Source organism: Athene noctua, chromosome 8 (genome assembly GCF_965140245.1).
Source record: "Athene noctua chromosome 8, bAthNoc1.hap1.1, whole genome shotgun sequence".
Lineage (NCBI taxonomy): Eukaryota > Metazoa > Chordata > Aves > Strigiformes > Strigidae > Athene > Athene noctua.
In genome coordinates this window covers 23,476,179-23,491,764 of record NC_134044.1, presented here as the reverse complement: position 1 = coordinate 23,491,764, position 15,586 = coordinate 23,476,179, and the positions used below count along the sequence as shown (strand labels likewise).

The window sequence follows — 15,586 nt, the reverse complement described above, 5'->3', positions numbered from 1 at the left end:
AAGTAGTTGAAAATAGGATCTGGAATTTGAGATTATACAGTCTCTGATCCTAACTGATTATTTCTCTAGGAAATTGTTCAGTCAGCATGTGGGTATATGAAAGATAAGAGTTCAACTGTCCTATGGAAACATTTATTGTTTGTGTTGTAAATTAAGGATGGTAGGGATGGAGTGCATTCACCATGCATTTTCAGTTTTCACTGAAGTCAGTAGTTTGTAAGGAATGCAGGACTGGTGTGAAGTAAAAATTGTGATCTACAGCTCCATCCCTAAACTGTCTGTTCATATTCTTTTCCAAATCAGTTTCGAAAAAAACCACCGAGATCCAGTTATACTTTTGTGCAAATTCAGAGTTTGTCGTTCACTTCAGTGGGCGCAGATTTTGGTCCTTCACTGCTGTACCTACCTTTCGCTCTGTAGGTGTGTTTTCATCAGCTATCAGAAACTTGTGGAATTAAAAAAACCATATAAAGTATGGTAATTCAGGTTACCGTGAATAAGCACAGTAATTCATGTTATCCTTACAAATATATTCCAGTTGCCTCAATGTTTTAATCAGAAGTTGTATTTTAAAATGAACCAAAAAAGTCTGTATGTATTATAATCTGCTGCTAATGAAATAAAATGCATTTAAGTCTTCAGTTTGCCTGTCTGTCTTAATTTCACTATCTTCTGCTTTAAGAACTAATTACTTTAGTTTTGATACATCAACCTGTGCAAACAAGGCAAAAATTGATTATGAGCTGATTATTTAAATAAAATATTACCATGAAAACTATGTCATGTAGCCGGGCAGCAAATTGCTTGTTCTTAAAAAGGTGAAATTTAAAAATGTGTTTTCTGTGAGTCCTGTTTCTTCTGAAAAATCTCTATAAATTCAACAGGTGACATTATAGATAATCCAGTAATCAGTGTTTCACCCGCCATTTCATGGACCCATAAACTACTGCAGTTTTACTTACATGACTCTAGCAACTATTAATGTATGTAAATAACTTGTGAAACATCTAGTTATCACTCTGCTCATATTAGCTCTTTCATACTAATGATTTATTTTCATTTTCTCCAGGATATAGACCTGCGGCTAACTGGATTTGATTTATAAGAGGGGATTCTGCAGTAAATGGCTGCTCTCTTCATATTGCTGCTATGGAAAACAGAATTGTCAATAGGATGTAGTCTGATAAATAGTGCTGAGTGAAGATGCAGCTTCAATAAGTGTGAAATCAATGGAAGATACTTACCGCATGAAAAGCCTTTTGAGATTTTTCTGACAGGCACCTATTTAGGAAACTTGATCTGTTTCCTTCGGTTGCTCTGTTTTTACACCAGTGGATACAAATCAGATTGCTTCATTGTAGTTACACAACTAATGTGGGACCATGGCCTTTCCAAGATCCATGTGGCTGAACTGTGTATGGAGAGCGATGGTAGTCCGCCTGTTACACATGGGATTGAATGCCACTTTTGCTTTTTGTATACTTGGATTTTTGCTTCACGCTGCAGCTGTGTCCTCCCAAAAATTGGATGATACCAACCCAGTGGTGACCACCAACTTTGGCAAGATAAGAGGGATTAAGAAGGAACTTAATAATGAAATTTTGGGGCCCGTTATTCAGTTTCTTGGGGTTCCGTATGCTGCCCCTCCAATAGGGGAGCGCCGCTTTCAACCTCCTGAGCCTCCGTCTCCCTGGGCAGATATCAAAAACACCACCCAGTTTGCTCCAGTGTGTCCCCAGAACATTATAGAAGGCAGGTTGCCTGAAGTCATGCTTCCCGTGTGGTTTACTAATAACTTGGATGTAGTTTCCACCTATGTACAAGATCAGAATGAAGACTGCCTCTATTTAAATATCTATGTCCCAACCGAGGATGGTGAGTTAATAGCAGGCGAAACAGGGAGATCTTCTTATTTTCCTGTTCTACGTTCTAACAATATTAATTCACGTGTACTGGTAGTATGCATGGCTTTCTTTGTTTGCATGCCAGCTTATTACATGTATGCATGCTGCTTTTCTGTGTGTGCATCTGTCCTTGTTTTTTGTTTTTTTGTTTTTTTGTTTTTTTTTCTTTCTGTCTACGCTCATTTTTTTTCTCCCACAGCACGTGTATTTTTAGGTCAAAGTTGGTACCTAATTCTCATTGCCACCCACTGACTTCTGGGAAGATGCATCAACATCTTATCCATTGCATGTGCAGGCACAACAAGTTGAGAATCTTCCGCACCTAATAAAGCAGGTCATATTTAAGTTAGATAGTGGTGTTGCATGCTCCTACTGTCTGTGATGGAGCTCCATGTTATTTTCTAGTCTTCTATTCATTTTTCAGTCAAAAGAATATCCAAGGAATGTGCCAGAAAACCCGGCAAGAAAATTTGTAGAAAAGGAGGTATGTATAAAGTGGACAAAAAAAAAAAAAAGTACGGGGGAAAGATCGAAACCTTGCAAAGGAAGAAGGAGTAATACAGCTGAAAGAGGCTGATTTGCTGATGCTGTGAAGTGAACTGTTAGGGACTGTCTTGTCCTAACGAAGCCAGAAAGGTATTTAAAGAGAGTAGTGTGTAAAGCAGATGAGCGGATAACATTTGTAAAGCCTGACCTCAGTTGCACCTGATCTTGCACTGTCTCATGCAGACCTTATTGGCAGCTTGTCTGTCTTGGCCTCGTGGTTTAGGGGATGTCTGTCACTCGTGCGTAGGCACGGTATGTTGTATATGTGTGCATAGGGGGTAGCTCACGTGCCTGGGGTCTGGTTCTATTGCCATTGAAGTTGCTGGCATGGCTCCACAGCTCTATATGCCAGTGGTGTAGCGTAATGGCTGTGATGTATTACAGCAAAGCAGAGCTGAAAATCTGCATTGGCTTTCTACGTGATATACCCTGTTTTCTTGGAACAGCGTTAACTTCCCAGAAACGTAGATGTGAAACACTTTTTTTCGTTTACACGCTTCTAAAAGTGAGCGTTGATTTCCTTTATTATGTGATTACAGCTCTCTTTGTAAAGCTGAAAATCTCTTAATAGGGGTGTAGGGAAATGTTAAAATATTGTGACATGGTACTTTGGATACTAGACTGCTTTTGGAAGCTTTGGAAACTTGGCTTCTACCGGTTTCACATTAGATACTATGGGAGAATTTGCAGATTTCTTTGTGAACATTTGCAAATTCCCCAAGCAACTGATATGTAATATAGAAACTATATTTTGGTACTGATTTAAAGTAGGTATTTGGTGATAGTTTAAAGTACTAATTTTGTACTGCTTTACGCATTTGTTTTACATGAAATGATTTTTATTTATTGTTTTGTTTAAAATAATGTGTTATTTAATAGCTGGACTACATTTGAATCTAGAATACTTTCTTAGGGTAAAGAAAGAGTAGCGTGGACTTGCATTAGCTGTAATCCATGTTTTTTTATATCGGTTGCTGTATGTCCCTTTTATACCAGAACAAATACATTTTAGGAAAGTGTCATAGCAGGATATTGTTTAGAGTTGGGCAAAGCTCAACTCTGTAAACTCTGTATTAGGTTTTTAAGGCGATATCTCTGCAGCTAAATGGAGGTGGCCTTATTTTCCAAGGGTTTTGCTCTTACAGCTCCTAATGACTGCTAGTTGTAGCTAGTTGTTAATTATTAATTGTTAATTGTAGTTTTTCCATGTATGCTTTTTTAGACGTCCAAATCCACTTTCAGTGTCTTAAGGCAATTTGGTTTTAAAGTGTCAGGCTTTGAGGTAACTTCTAATGCTTTCTGTTAGGGAATGTTTGCTCAGTTCTGTAAAAATGCAGTTGTTTAAGCTGGATTCCCAAAGTTGGAAACAAAGATAATCAGGGTACTGCGAGCAACGTCACTTCTTCACACATCATTCAAGTTAGAATAGCTGCTGTCGTTTATATGCATTCAATTAATGTGCAGTGCTGCAGCAGTTATTACGCAGTTCATCAAGCATGTGTAATTAGCTGAGCAACTTTCACTTCCTATCACCCAGACGCTGATTCACAAAGTCATAAATAAAGATGCAGATCTCCATCATTGTTCTCAGAAAGCATCTTTTCCTATGGGAGAATATTAAAAAGAAAAAATCAGGAAAATAGCAAAAATAAAGGGAGGGAGAGCCCAGTAGATGAGAAAGTCATGTTTATTGTTCTTTGAAATTCAGTAGGTGCCTTTCCAGTTAAATTCATTGCACACACAGCACAATAAAAAGCAGCAGAAGCCTACCTTTTCCCATTGACAGGCACAGAGAACTCCTGAATGACTTCAGCCTGGGCAGCTGGCATAGCTGTAGTAATCTGTTCTCTGAGTAACTCACGGTCTACTCATCTGTATATAACCCAAGACTATCCTTGGCTTGGATTGCCCCCATACCTAGTAGTAAAAGGAATCATGCTGTAGAACAAAGTTGCAATAGAGTCGCAGCATTTTAGCAGCAACAGTAGCAGCTTGGAAATAGCATTGGGTTTACGTGAGAAAGAAGGAAGGCCCAGTATTCTCCCTCTTGCTGGATTTTTAGGTTGCAGTCATTTCATTACATTTAGTGATGAAAATTACTGGAAAGAGAAAATATGAAAATAAGTGGCAGGGTTTTACACCATCTTTTTAATTAATAGAGGATACGTTAATTTAAAGTGACTGAACGAACAACCGTATGCTGTCATTATATATAGTTTGATTCTTATTACATGAAATAGATGGAATTTGATGAATAAGTGGGTTACTAAATTGTCATCTGAAAGGCATGAGAAAGTTCAAAATTTTGAAGAACAGGGAGTAATCTGATGAAGATAGATGTAGAAATGAAAGAAATTCTTATCCATGACTCGTGCTCAAGATAGTAACGACCATTATAACTATTACCACCTGTCGGAGGGATTCGGATATGCACCGCAGAAGGTACAAAATGATAGGCTCGAGCTGGGTGAAAAGGAATGGGTTAATATAGTATTCTTTTTGCTATATATGGATGCCTGTATTTCAGTTTACTTTATCTTCAATTTACTGATTCAATAGATGAAGAAAGATCATCTCTTTTCATGTCTTTGGCTTCAGGTATGTTAAGGGCAGAGGTTACGAGTTCTGAGTATGCATACAAGCAGAAACCTTTCTATTTGCTAGCACTGGTTTTAGAAAACCTGTGCAAAGGCATCTAATTTGTGGGTTTTTTTAGAGGCTAGACTTCATAATTCTAAATTTTAATAGAACCTAGGTCATATTATAGGTAACATTTTACGGAGTGATGTTAATCATATTGCCGATTGCATGGTATTTCCTGACAAACTTTTGCATCATTTCTAGGGAATACCTGAATAGTATTGCACGCTGTTTGGGATTTCTGATCTGTATTTTATTTTATAATCAAAGCACAAATATTTTACTTGTCATCCAGAATGACAAGATAACTTACTATCTCTTAGGAGGACTGTACATCCTGCTGTAGCTGCATGCCAGTGTTTTTTTTCAATATTCTGTATTAATTTCTTTGTGTTGCAAAAGTTTGCACCATGAATTTCCTACTTTGATGACAACTACGTAAAGAAAATTTGAAAATGATCACTAATATGACCACTAAAAGAAACAGAAGGCATTGTGTGTTCTGCACGTGGGATGATAGTGTGCTCTTTCTTAGGGATCTGTACTAAAGCCTTCATATTGCCATCTGAATGTGAAAGTGTGGAGGTGTACTTTTTGTAGAGAATACGATATATACTCAATGTCATGGAATGGGGCACATGCAGCTTTGGGTACATTAGTATTTGTAGAGGGATTGGGAGTCGAATAAGGAAATAAATCACTTGATCCGTACTTTTATGTTCAGGAATTATCAGTGGCTAAGAAACTGCCCAACATTAGTGACTTCTTTGCCTGTGGATTCTGTTTCTTATTCTAGTCGGTGCAGTGAATAAATTTTAAATGCAAAGAATGATGATCTGAACTACCTTATTTGAGAGTGTAAGATTAGACAGCTCTATTAATATTTATGCCCCCTAATAGGCTACTTGATTTTCAGAGCAAAGCTCCCAACACCATACTTTCTGGGTTATGGCTGTGGTTACTGTGGAGGCACAGGAACATATTATACATACATACATACAAATATATTCTTGGAAATGAAACACAAATCACAGTGCTATAATCTCATCCTGCTTTGATCATTCTTTTTGATAAAGAATATGTTACATCAGTTGTGATTTGTAAATGGCACTGATGACTTTAAGGATTTTAAGCTTAGCAATATGAAATACTTTCTTCAAATCTAAGCAGAAATGAAAAGAGCCCAATTTAGACTGTTACGCTGTGTTTCTGTTGGGTGTTTCAATACTCCATTTAACTATCCTAGAAATGTTTACTTATGATCGAATTTTGGAAAAGAGAAATTAATGCAACATGTGCAATTCTTACGGACTTGATTAAATAAACTTCCCGTATACCTGTTTCGACTCTGAAATCAATCAGAAAAGGACAAGCTGAGACCTGTTAAAATGTGTATTTCCACTGGCAAAATTTATCAATTGATTATAAGATTCTCTTTTCTAAATACGTAATGTAGAAAATAATATCAAAGTAATGGACTTGTAGATGGTGTATTGTCAAAAATGATTGAAATATTCTTTCTCCATGGCCATATAAATGAAAAGTATGAAATCTAAGGTGTGAGCCTCCATCACTGTAGACCAAGCTATGTCAATACACGTTGCACTGCCAGTAGGTAAGAACATGCATTTGCAGACCACTACCGGGGCTCATGGTGATTTGAGAGTGAATGTCAAAGCCCACAGAACTACCTTAGTGCATATCTTGGTGTATATCAACTGTTACAAAGAGTGTACCTCTTCATTAGGCCCCTTTGAAAATTCATATTGAATTATTTGCCCCCAGTATGTTTGTGTCAGTAGGTGCCTGCACACATCTGAAGTTTTGCCCCCATTCACCCTTGCTGGCTCTTGACTGAAGAGCCCTCATCCTCATTCTTGCCTCGCGAGGCCAAAATACATCCCTGTGGTATCAGCAGGCACAAATGGAGTCCGTAATCCTGCACTCCGGTGCTGTGCACTGACACCAAGATTGGTCTGTTTTGCTATTCCTTTTTGAAGCGCTGTATTCCTGCTGTTCATTCCTCAGATACCACTGCAGCATCCTCTATTATACTAGTAATACATGGAAGAAGATAATGAAGCAAACATTGTCTTGTACAGACCTTTTCATCCTTTCACAATCTAAAGCTGTTAGTGTCAGTTAGCAGCGTTTTTCAAAGATGTGCAGTAGGTTTTATGTCATATTTGAAATAAAATAAAATGCTTAAACTCTGATGTACTTTCTATGGTCCTCTTTCTGGGTGAGCCAATGCTTGAAAATAGAAAACTTTGCAGACTGCATTTTAAGACTCCAGTCATCTTAAATTCCATCAACACTGGTCAAAGTCCTCTGTAAATATCTGGTTGTTGAGGCTCTGAGCTCTTGCTGACCACACAGTTGTCGTGCTGTCATTGCTTTATTCATATACCTTGACAGTGCTTATAGCTCTAACAGGTCTTAAATTCTGATCTAATTTCAGTCCTTGTCCATTATTTTACTGCTTGCCTTTCATCTTCTACATCCTCCCACACACAGGCTCTAAAATAGTAGTGTTACCCTGATAATACGAAGTCAGATAAAACTGGTTTGTTCTTCTTCCCCTGGCCTTTCTCGGGTGGGACCAGTTGTACTCAGTAAACAACTGTGAGGTTGTTTCCTTTCAATCTGCTAGTTTCTAATTTATTGTTTAAAGCCAGAATGGACAAATATTATAAAAGAAATAACTATATAAGTACATTTGTACATTTTCAGGAGGAACATTTGAGTAACTAATACGGCTTTTGGATAACTATTATTCTCTGCTTGCTTTTTTGGTAATTTTTTTCCCTGTATTGTGTTGTTATTCATTTGCTCTTCTCTGTATTCTTGCTCTTCACTTCTTTGTTTCTTTGTAATACACACGGATACAAATATTTTTAGTATTCTTAGCGTATTTTTTGAAGCTTGAAACATGATGCTTACGTGTGTCAAACCATTCTTAAGGATCACCTCAATTATAATGTTAATAATCTGCTTATAAATTGAATATTTCTCCAGTATAATTTCAGGGTTTATTTTTCAAATTCTTTTCACTTATAATTCTTTAGCTGTCTTCATTTTTACTTACTTTATGTTGTCAAATTTACAGGCCTTTTCTGCTTTGATATGTATAGTATTATTAATTATACTCTGCTTTCAGAACCCAACTGCTTTAATGAGCTTAACATAAATGAGATTTGTTTTTGGGATATCAAACCATTTCCTTCTGTTTTAATATTAATATCTCTTATTTTCCTCTCACATGCATGTAATAATGAAGATTTATCCTAAAAAGAAGCAGCGCTGAATAATACAAGGCTAAGGGAAGTGGGACAAAGCTGACTTTTAGCCGTGTTTGCACCTGTATTCTAACACGTTGTCGGCACTAGGGTGGCCTCTGGCCAGAATCAGAGCCACCTCAGAGCTGCTCTAAGTGAATGCAGAAATTGCAAGACGCATGGAAATGGCACAGTGCAGGTGCTGCAGCTGATTTTCCCTTCCAGAGTTTTGCCAAAGTGTTTTGAAACATTTCAGCAGCAACAGTAAATCATGTTGCTAATTCCTCTGCCGTGGGAATTCCTTTAATGTCCCTTTATGCTATCAGAGCAGTAATCGGAATCTGCCCTGGTAGAGTTTTCTGTGTGCTTGTTTTAGTGAGGATGGCTTTTGCCTTTCCTATTCATGTTAATGGTACAGTAAACACATAGTAAGGAATGTGTTTGAAGAGAAGGAAAATTACCTGGCTGAAGAATCTCTGGGTCTTCAGCTGATAAAGCTCTGGAAGAAGTTTCTTTATTGAAATACTGTTGCCTTGTAAAGGTCTGTCCACCAAGGTGGACAGAGGGACACTGAATCCTCTACAGGGTTTCTGTGTTAGCAGGGGTATCGCCAGTAGGTTTGACCAAAAAGACACATTTTGGGAGAAGATCATGGCCAGTATGAGTGGTAAGCTTTAGCAGCGGCTGTGCTGGAGGGCTGTGCTCTGAAGGAAGGCTCGCAGTCCTGCACCAGCTGTCAGGGACTCCTCCGCATGCAGGTTTTTGCCCAGGTATCTTATGGTGGTCCAGAACGTGTCCCTTTAGGTTGCAGAGGAGTTGGAATAGAGTTTGTATGCTGTTGTGGGTGCTGCTCACATAGAATCATAGAATGGTTTGGGCTGGAAAGGACCTTCAAGATCATCTAATTGCAGTCTCCTGCCATGGGATGTCTTCCTTCTCCCGATGGTAACTTACAATTCAGTGTCTTCTGAGACGCTGAGCTATCATAGGATTAATAGGTTTGAGCTACATTAATGTCAGTGGCTTTGGATCAGGCCCTGCAGAAGCAACGTATTGAGGTCTCTTGGTATGATTTAATATTTGTTTAAATAATTTTTTTCAACCTTATTTTATAACATGTGGAAAATCATATATGTATAATATAGAGATAATCTAGTGAGGTGAAATCTATAGGAGAGAGACAGTCATTTATTATTTGTATTTGTTTTCTGGAAAACTTCCATTTATTAAATTTCACCCTTATTTTAAAGGCCTTCTTTAATTATTAGCTGAAAATCAGGTATTTATGTAATTACCATAATTATATCTACACATCTAGTGTACTTGCAATTATTTCATTAAAAATTGTAATTATTATACAATTATAGGGGATAATGACGTCCTTGTAACATGTTGCAGAAGCCCTAATTAAATGGTGGCATAAATGAATTGGAAGTGATTTTGAAGTTTTGAACATTGTTTTATCAGAAATATCAGAAGTGATTCATCCACATTATGAACTGGCAGTAAAACCCCTCCGAAGTTATTTTGAGAAAAGATTTCACAGAGCTCATGGAAAAGGATTTATCTCTATTGCCTTTCTGTCTTTACTTTCTGTTCTCTGTGTTCTTACACCTAAAAACTGTCTGTAGATTTTTAATAGAAAGGTGTATTGTGTAAGAAGATTGCACAGCTTGCTGAATCTTTCTTGGAGACTCAACCCAGAGCAAATAGGGTCTACGTGCAAGCACAGTCTGTACTTAGACATACTTCTTCTATATAGAGGGAAAAACCTATCCAACAGTTGGTTCAAGATGATGAAAAAACTCAACCTAAATATAAGGAGGTTTTCATTACGTACTGAGTTTCAATGATCTGCTTATATATTGGAATGTCCAAGTGGTGCAACTCTAGGTGTTGGGGAAAGAGAAAAAAATATTCCTCTTGTAGTACAGATCCATGTGATGCTCCAAGCACAGGAGGTGGACGAAGCAGCATGGATGCAGAGGAACCCTATGGAGTGTCTCCCTTTCTCTCCTCCAGAGTGGGCGCGGAATGACAGGCAAGGGTAACATATGCCCGAATCTACCTAAACCTCAGGCTCACAGATTTCTCATCCTCTTTTGTGTCAACCTTCTGTAGCGTACAGATGATTTCTCTTCTCTCCCTTCAGTTAATTTTAAAAATCATTGAAAATGGCAGTAAGACATATATAATTTTTAGTCTTATTTTATCATTCTGTTTTTTTTTTCTATCTAATATAGTGTGTTCTTAAGGGTTGGGTGTACAGCAGTGTAACTATGGCATGACTGGCAGCCATGCAGCCACCCTTACCATGACATCCGCCTCAGTTTTGCTTCTAAAGACAGCACCCCACTGTGGGGCTGAGGCTCTGGGCAGACTGGAGCCATGTACAAACCAGCTGGAGGGGCCTCCCATCTCTCTTGCACCCGGCTGCCTACCTCCCACTTACCAGCTGGGGCTCCTCCTTCAGTCTTTGCTCCCAGTTTTGTTAGGGGAATGACTCATGCACATTCTTCTCAGTTACTTCAGATGCATTTAGGCAGGTTAGACAAACCTTCTGTTTAATTCGCTTAATTCACGTCAGCTCATTTTTGCTCAAGCCTGATTAAAGAGGGTTTGCAGGGTCTAACCTAACGCAGCATTTTAATATCCCACAAGAGGGTGGCAACAAAGCTCCACGAGGCAAGAGGTCCTGGAGGTAGCAAAAATGTCTTACTGTGCCCCATACTGAAGAAAGACCATCCCATCCATCCATGGCCTGGAGAAGAGCTCCCTGTTTGTAAGATCTTGTGTCAAGGTTCCTTGGGGAAGCAGCCAACGCCAAGAACCGATTTTCTCATACAGCTGCGGTGCTTTTCTGAGGATTTACTGCCCTTTAACCAGTGGCTGAGCACCATTGTTGCTGTCAAGCTCCCTTCCAGTGCCCTGGCAGGGATTTTTTTTTTGGTTCTGCCAACGCTACTCTTTGCTTTTCAGTCTTTAATATATTAGTATTAACATCGTGAAAAGGTGAAGAGAACGTACCATTTACCAGATGGATCTAGCTGAACCAATGAGAACTTAGTCTCTGAGAACTCTCATTCTTAAAGCCGTAACTTTAACAAGATGGACCCAGTGGCAAGGGAATATGAAACATGCATTCATCTATGTATAGATGTATATGTATAGTCCTAAACAGATTTGAAAGTTCAAAGGAAAGCTCGTAGAATTTGTCTTACTTGATTGCAAAACTGATATTGATTCATATGTTTACATATTTATTTTAAAGTGCCAAAAAGATTTTGGACTTTTTACAAAATCTGAACTTAGTTGCTGAAGGCCAGATCCAAGATACTTACACGAGCCAAACAGAAGCTAAATTTTGCACATTTGCCTACTCTGAGGCTGCTTTTGTTAATGATAGTGCCCCATGGTCCTTATAGCACTTTAGATCCATGAAATATTGCTGTATATGGCTGTTGTAGAGGCAGGTTTATTTCGGGAAATTTCACAAGAAATGATCGGGCTGTAAATTTATATTTTAAAATCTTAGTCCTTGTTTCTCTATGATGCTGAACTCAGACGAAGTAGCTCTCCATATGAATCAATTAACAGCTGTGCTATGTGGAACAGGAAAGAGAATTAAGTTTGTTTTCTACACTTTTCAGTCATTAACTGAGCCATTTGTTAATGACAAACGGATTACTTTTGCTGGAAACAATAACTATTGAAACAAAAAATAATTGCTATACTTAAGTGCCGAAGCACCTGCAGTCTCATTTATATGAAGTCTCCATAGATGAAGTCTCACATAAAGGAAGAAACAAAAGATGCATCGATTGTCTTTCCTTTAAAGTGCCATGAAACCCTTGATTAACTGGCAATTCTTGCAGTGTTGCAGTTGCAGTTCAAGTATTGAAGGTACCACTTGGCCAAAAGCACGTTATGATACCAAATCACGGGAAATGGCTGCTTGAGTTTTATAGAGACACGGATGATTGCTGAAGAGGTCACAGTGAATGTCCCCCCATCCTGAATCCGGGCCTGTTAGCAGACATGCCTCACGTTCCCTTCTGTGTGCGTTATATTCTGTGTCGTTCACATGTGAAAGAGAACATTGCCCCTTGAACTGTGAAATAGTCATGTGGTTGTGACAGGCTGATTTTTGTTTCTTTTCCTGACATCTTTGAAAGATGGCTGCCGAAATGTGCTTAGGCGTGAGAGGGCCGTTCGCTTGCAGAGGTGAGCTGGGAGACAGAAGATTCGCTGAAAGAAGCAGGAAGAGGGTTTGACAGCAAAAGCAACTCCTGACACACACGTTGAAGCAGGTGTATGCTGCCAGGCAGTGTGCAAACCAAGCATAGAAATAGGATTAAAAGGCTCTTTCCCTTTAGGCAAAATAAGGCCAAGAAGAAGGCAGTGCACAATTCCACCCTGCAGTTTTAAGTGGCAGAAACTCTTTTTCTCTCCAGAGTTAGCTAACATACATTAGTTGCTGTTTTTCTGCCCAGAGCTTTGACATACTCAACTACAAGGTAGTTTGGCTGAGTATCAGCACAACAAACAAGCAGCAGTCAAACGAGATAGGAAGAAAAAAAAAAATTTACCAGAAATGCTCCATATCCCTTCCATGCTTGATAGTTGAACTGTGCAAGTGGTCTGGCTGTCACGCCTCTGTGTCCAGCACATGGGCCTGTGGTAGAGCACATGTCACAAAATAGGTTGGACCTAAGGTAGAGCAAAACCTAGCCCTTAATATGACTCAATTAAAAATAGATGAACTCAGCGGTAAGTCGGATTTTGGCCTGTTGTTTGAATTATGAATATCCTTCTAAATGCTGTCACTTCCTTCAAGAAATACAGCAGTTTCTTTTGAATTTTAAGTGACTTTGGATTGAAATTCTGTGTGAGTGATTATCTGGCTCAGTGAATACTGTTGTTATTATTAGCAATTTGGGGTGTTAACCTCTTCACTGCTGAAACCTTTAAGTACAGCATGACATTGTACCGGCACTCAGGAACTAGAAAGGTTAAGAAGCCATTGAAACACATTCAGGAAATGTCATAATTTTCAGGCTGATGAAGTGCTAGCCTGGAAGAGAACAAAGAAACGATAATAATAATTACATTTACTTTATGCTTGTGAAAAAGACAGTTTGAAGGAGAGCAGGCTGTAGACTGTAGCTCATTTTTGGTTCTGCCCCCATTAGTTATGTCACATTCCTGCTTTACTTCTGTAACCCCAGAAATGTGCTGTTTAAACAGAGCTTGGTTGCAGAGGGATGATTTGACACAAAGCCAATTGTCCCTTTCCAGTCATTCTTGACCTCTCTCGCTTTTTCCTATTCGCTGCCTTCTCCCCTGTCCAAGGAGCATCTGGTCCTCTCCCTCTGGTGAACTTGTGTGACTCTATTTCAAGTATAGATTTAGTTTTTACATGTGGAGATAAAGTATGGATCTGTTCCACTAATCAGATACTACAGTGATTAGAGCCGTAGAAATACTTGGAGAGATCAATTAGATTAGATTATCAAATCATTATGAGCAACCTCTTAAAGACAAAGCAATAGAAAGTAATCTTGTGTCACTGTATTTCTTTAGAGAATATTTATACTCTCTTATTGTTTCTTTGCCTCTGTTTTATTTCCATGCGTTAAGTCTACGGTGGCACCAAGCCTCGCACTCAGAACTGGGCTGGAGAACAGAATAAACCAATTTCTACAGTAAAGCGCTCTCTGTGATGCTTGTCATAGGCGAAAACACATTACTGCTTGTACTCTAGGTGTAAAAATCCACGAACGTGGAAATCTTTATTTCATAAAGCAATTGGGCAGTTTCTTGGGGGAGCTCATTTTAGACCTCGGGGGTTAGGCAGGAAGCCTTCTGGTCTCTCACCAGCCTTTTATTATCTCTCTCATATCATTCAGTATTTATTATTTTGACTACTTTTATTGCATAAACCTAGTGGTATGGACCAACACTAGCTAATTCAGATAAAGGATTGTGATTCATGCTTTAGTAGCCTGTTTTCAGGGCTCCTGTGAAAATGGTTTTCTAGTGTATAATAGCCGTTTGTGTCAATCCTACACATTGAAGTTGTGTTTTCTACAGCCTGCAGTGTCGTTTTCTTAACGTGTGTGTGTGCGTATATATATGAGCTTTTCTTTATTAATACATATTTTAGTAAGTACTCCAGCTAATGCTAATATACTGTTTTCATGAGAGAATTGGCAGAATAGTATACATCAAAGGCAAGAATTAGTGTATTTTCATTTGACTTGTTCAGCCTATTAGGTTGTTAAATTTTGCATAGAAAATCATTAGCATGTTTAATTTGGGAAGGAAGCTCTTGGAAGAGGACTTGTGGACGTAAATCAATCAGTGAGGAGGCTCTCATACAGCGTTACAACAGCAGCTAGAGCTCTGAAATATCATGAAATATTTTCCAATATTATTAACTGTAAATACAAAGAGGTGAAAAAAATTCAGGATTATCACTGGTTTAGGAGTTAACAAAAAAAAAGCTTCTGATGGTTTTGTCTAATATTAAAATCTAGAGCAAGATTGTATCATATTCTTTTCTTACTGAATACTGGAACAGAGGTACAGGTTTGCAACTGCAGTATACCTGCTTGTTTTCAAGGAAGGTGAAGGACATCAGAATCAGGTTTGACATATAATGGTTCATCTGGGGTTTTATTCTTTCCCTAAAACTGGTTCCAGAACTGTTGCATCGCAAGTGATGTTGCAACTGTTATGAATGTTTCTTGCTACTTCAGAACTAGCTGAAGTTGGAAAAGTGACAGAAAAAACTGTGAAGTGCCTTTTTTCTCATCTTTATTGGGAGCATGTGACCTGATATTCTGGTGATTTAGAAACAGTTATCTGGTATTAAAAAAAATTCAAAAAGGTTTGGATTTTGACCAATTAAAGTCAAAGAGGAAAGGTCAGAAATCAACACCAAAATAGAACAAATATTAACTAAATATTCCATCATACAGCAGCTAATCAGGGCTTTTGTGTGCCCTGCTGTGCCAATATCTATTCAGAAGCTAGTCATTATGTCTCTGTTCTAAAAGAGAACTAATTTTTAAGACTTCACTGCACTAAAATCAAGTAATTTACTGCCCCTTTTTGCTGTGTTTTTATGATGTTTTGCCTGATAAAACATTCAGTGCTAGACATAGTGGCTTCTGGTTTTGTCCCTGCACTTTTCAGGTTCGAATTTCTTTGAGT

At 38.4% G+C, this 15,586-nt stretch overlaps 1 protein-coding gene across 7 annotated transcripts in view; it reads left to right on the top strand.

Annotated features, from left to right (window-relative positions):
- Window positions 1-1,075: 1,075 nt before the first annotated feature.
- The window catches only part of NLGN1 (neuroligin 1), a 313,006-nt gene continuing 298,495 nt past the window's right edge, over window positions 1,076-15,586 (top strand). For 4 of the 7 annotated variants that reach the window (XM_074912165.1, XM_074912164.1, XM_074912162.1 and 1 more), the window contains exon 1: window positions 1,076-1,875. In XM_074912165.1, coding sequence (XP_074768266.1) covers window positions 1,383-1,875 — 493 coding nt within the window. In that variant the 5' untranslated portion in view covers window positions 1,076-1,382. Of the gene's footprint in view, window positions 1,876-2,328; window positions 2,389-15,586 lie in introns of all 7 variants that reach the window. The other 3 variants (XM_074912163.1, XM_074912160.1, XM_074912159.1) reach the window with 1 other exon arrangement.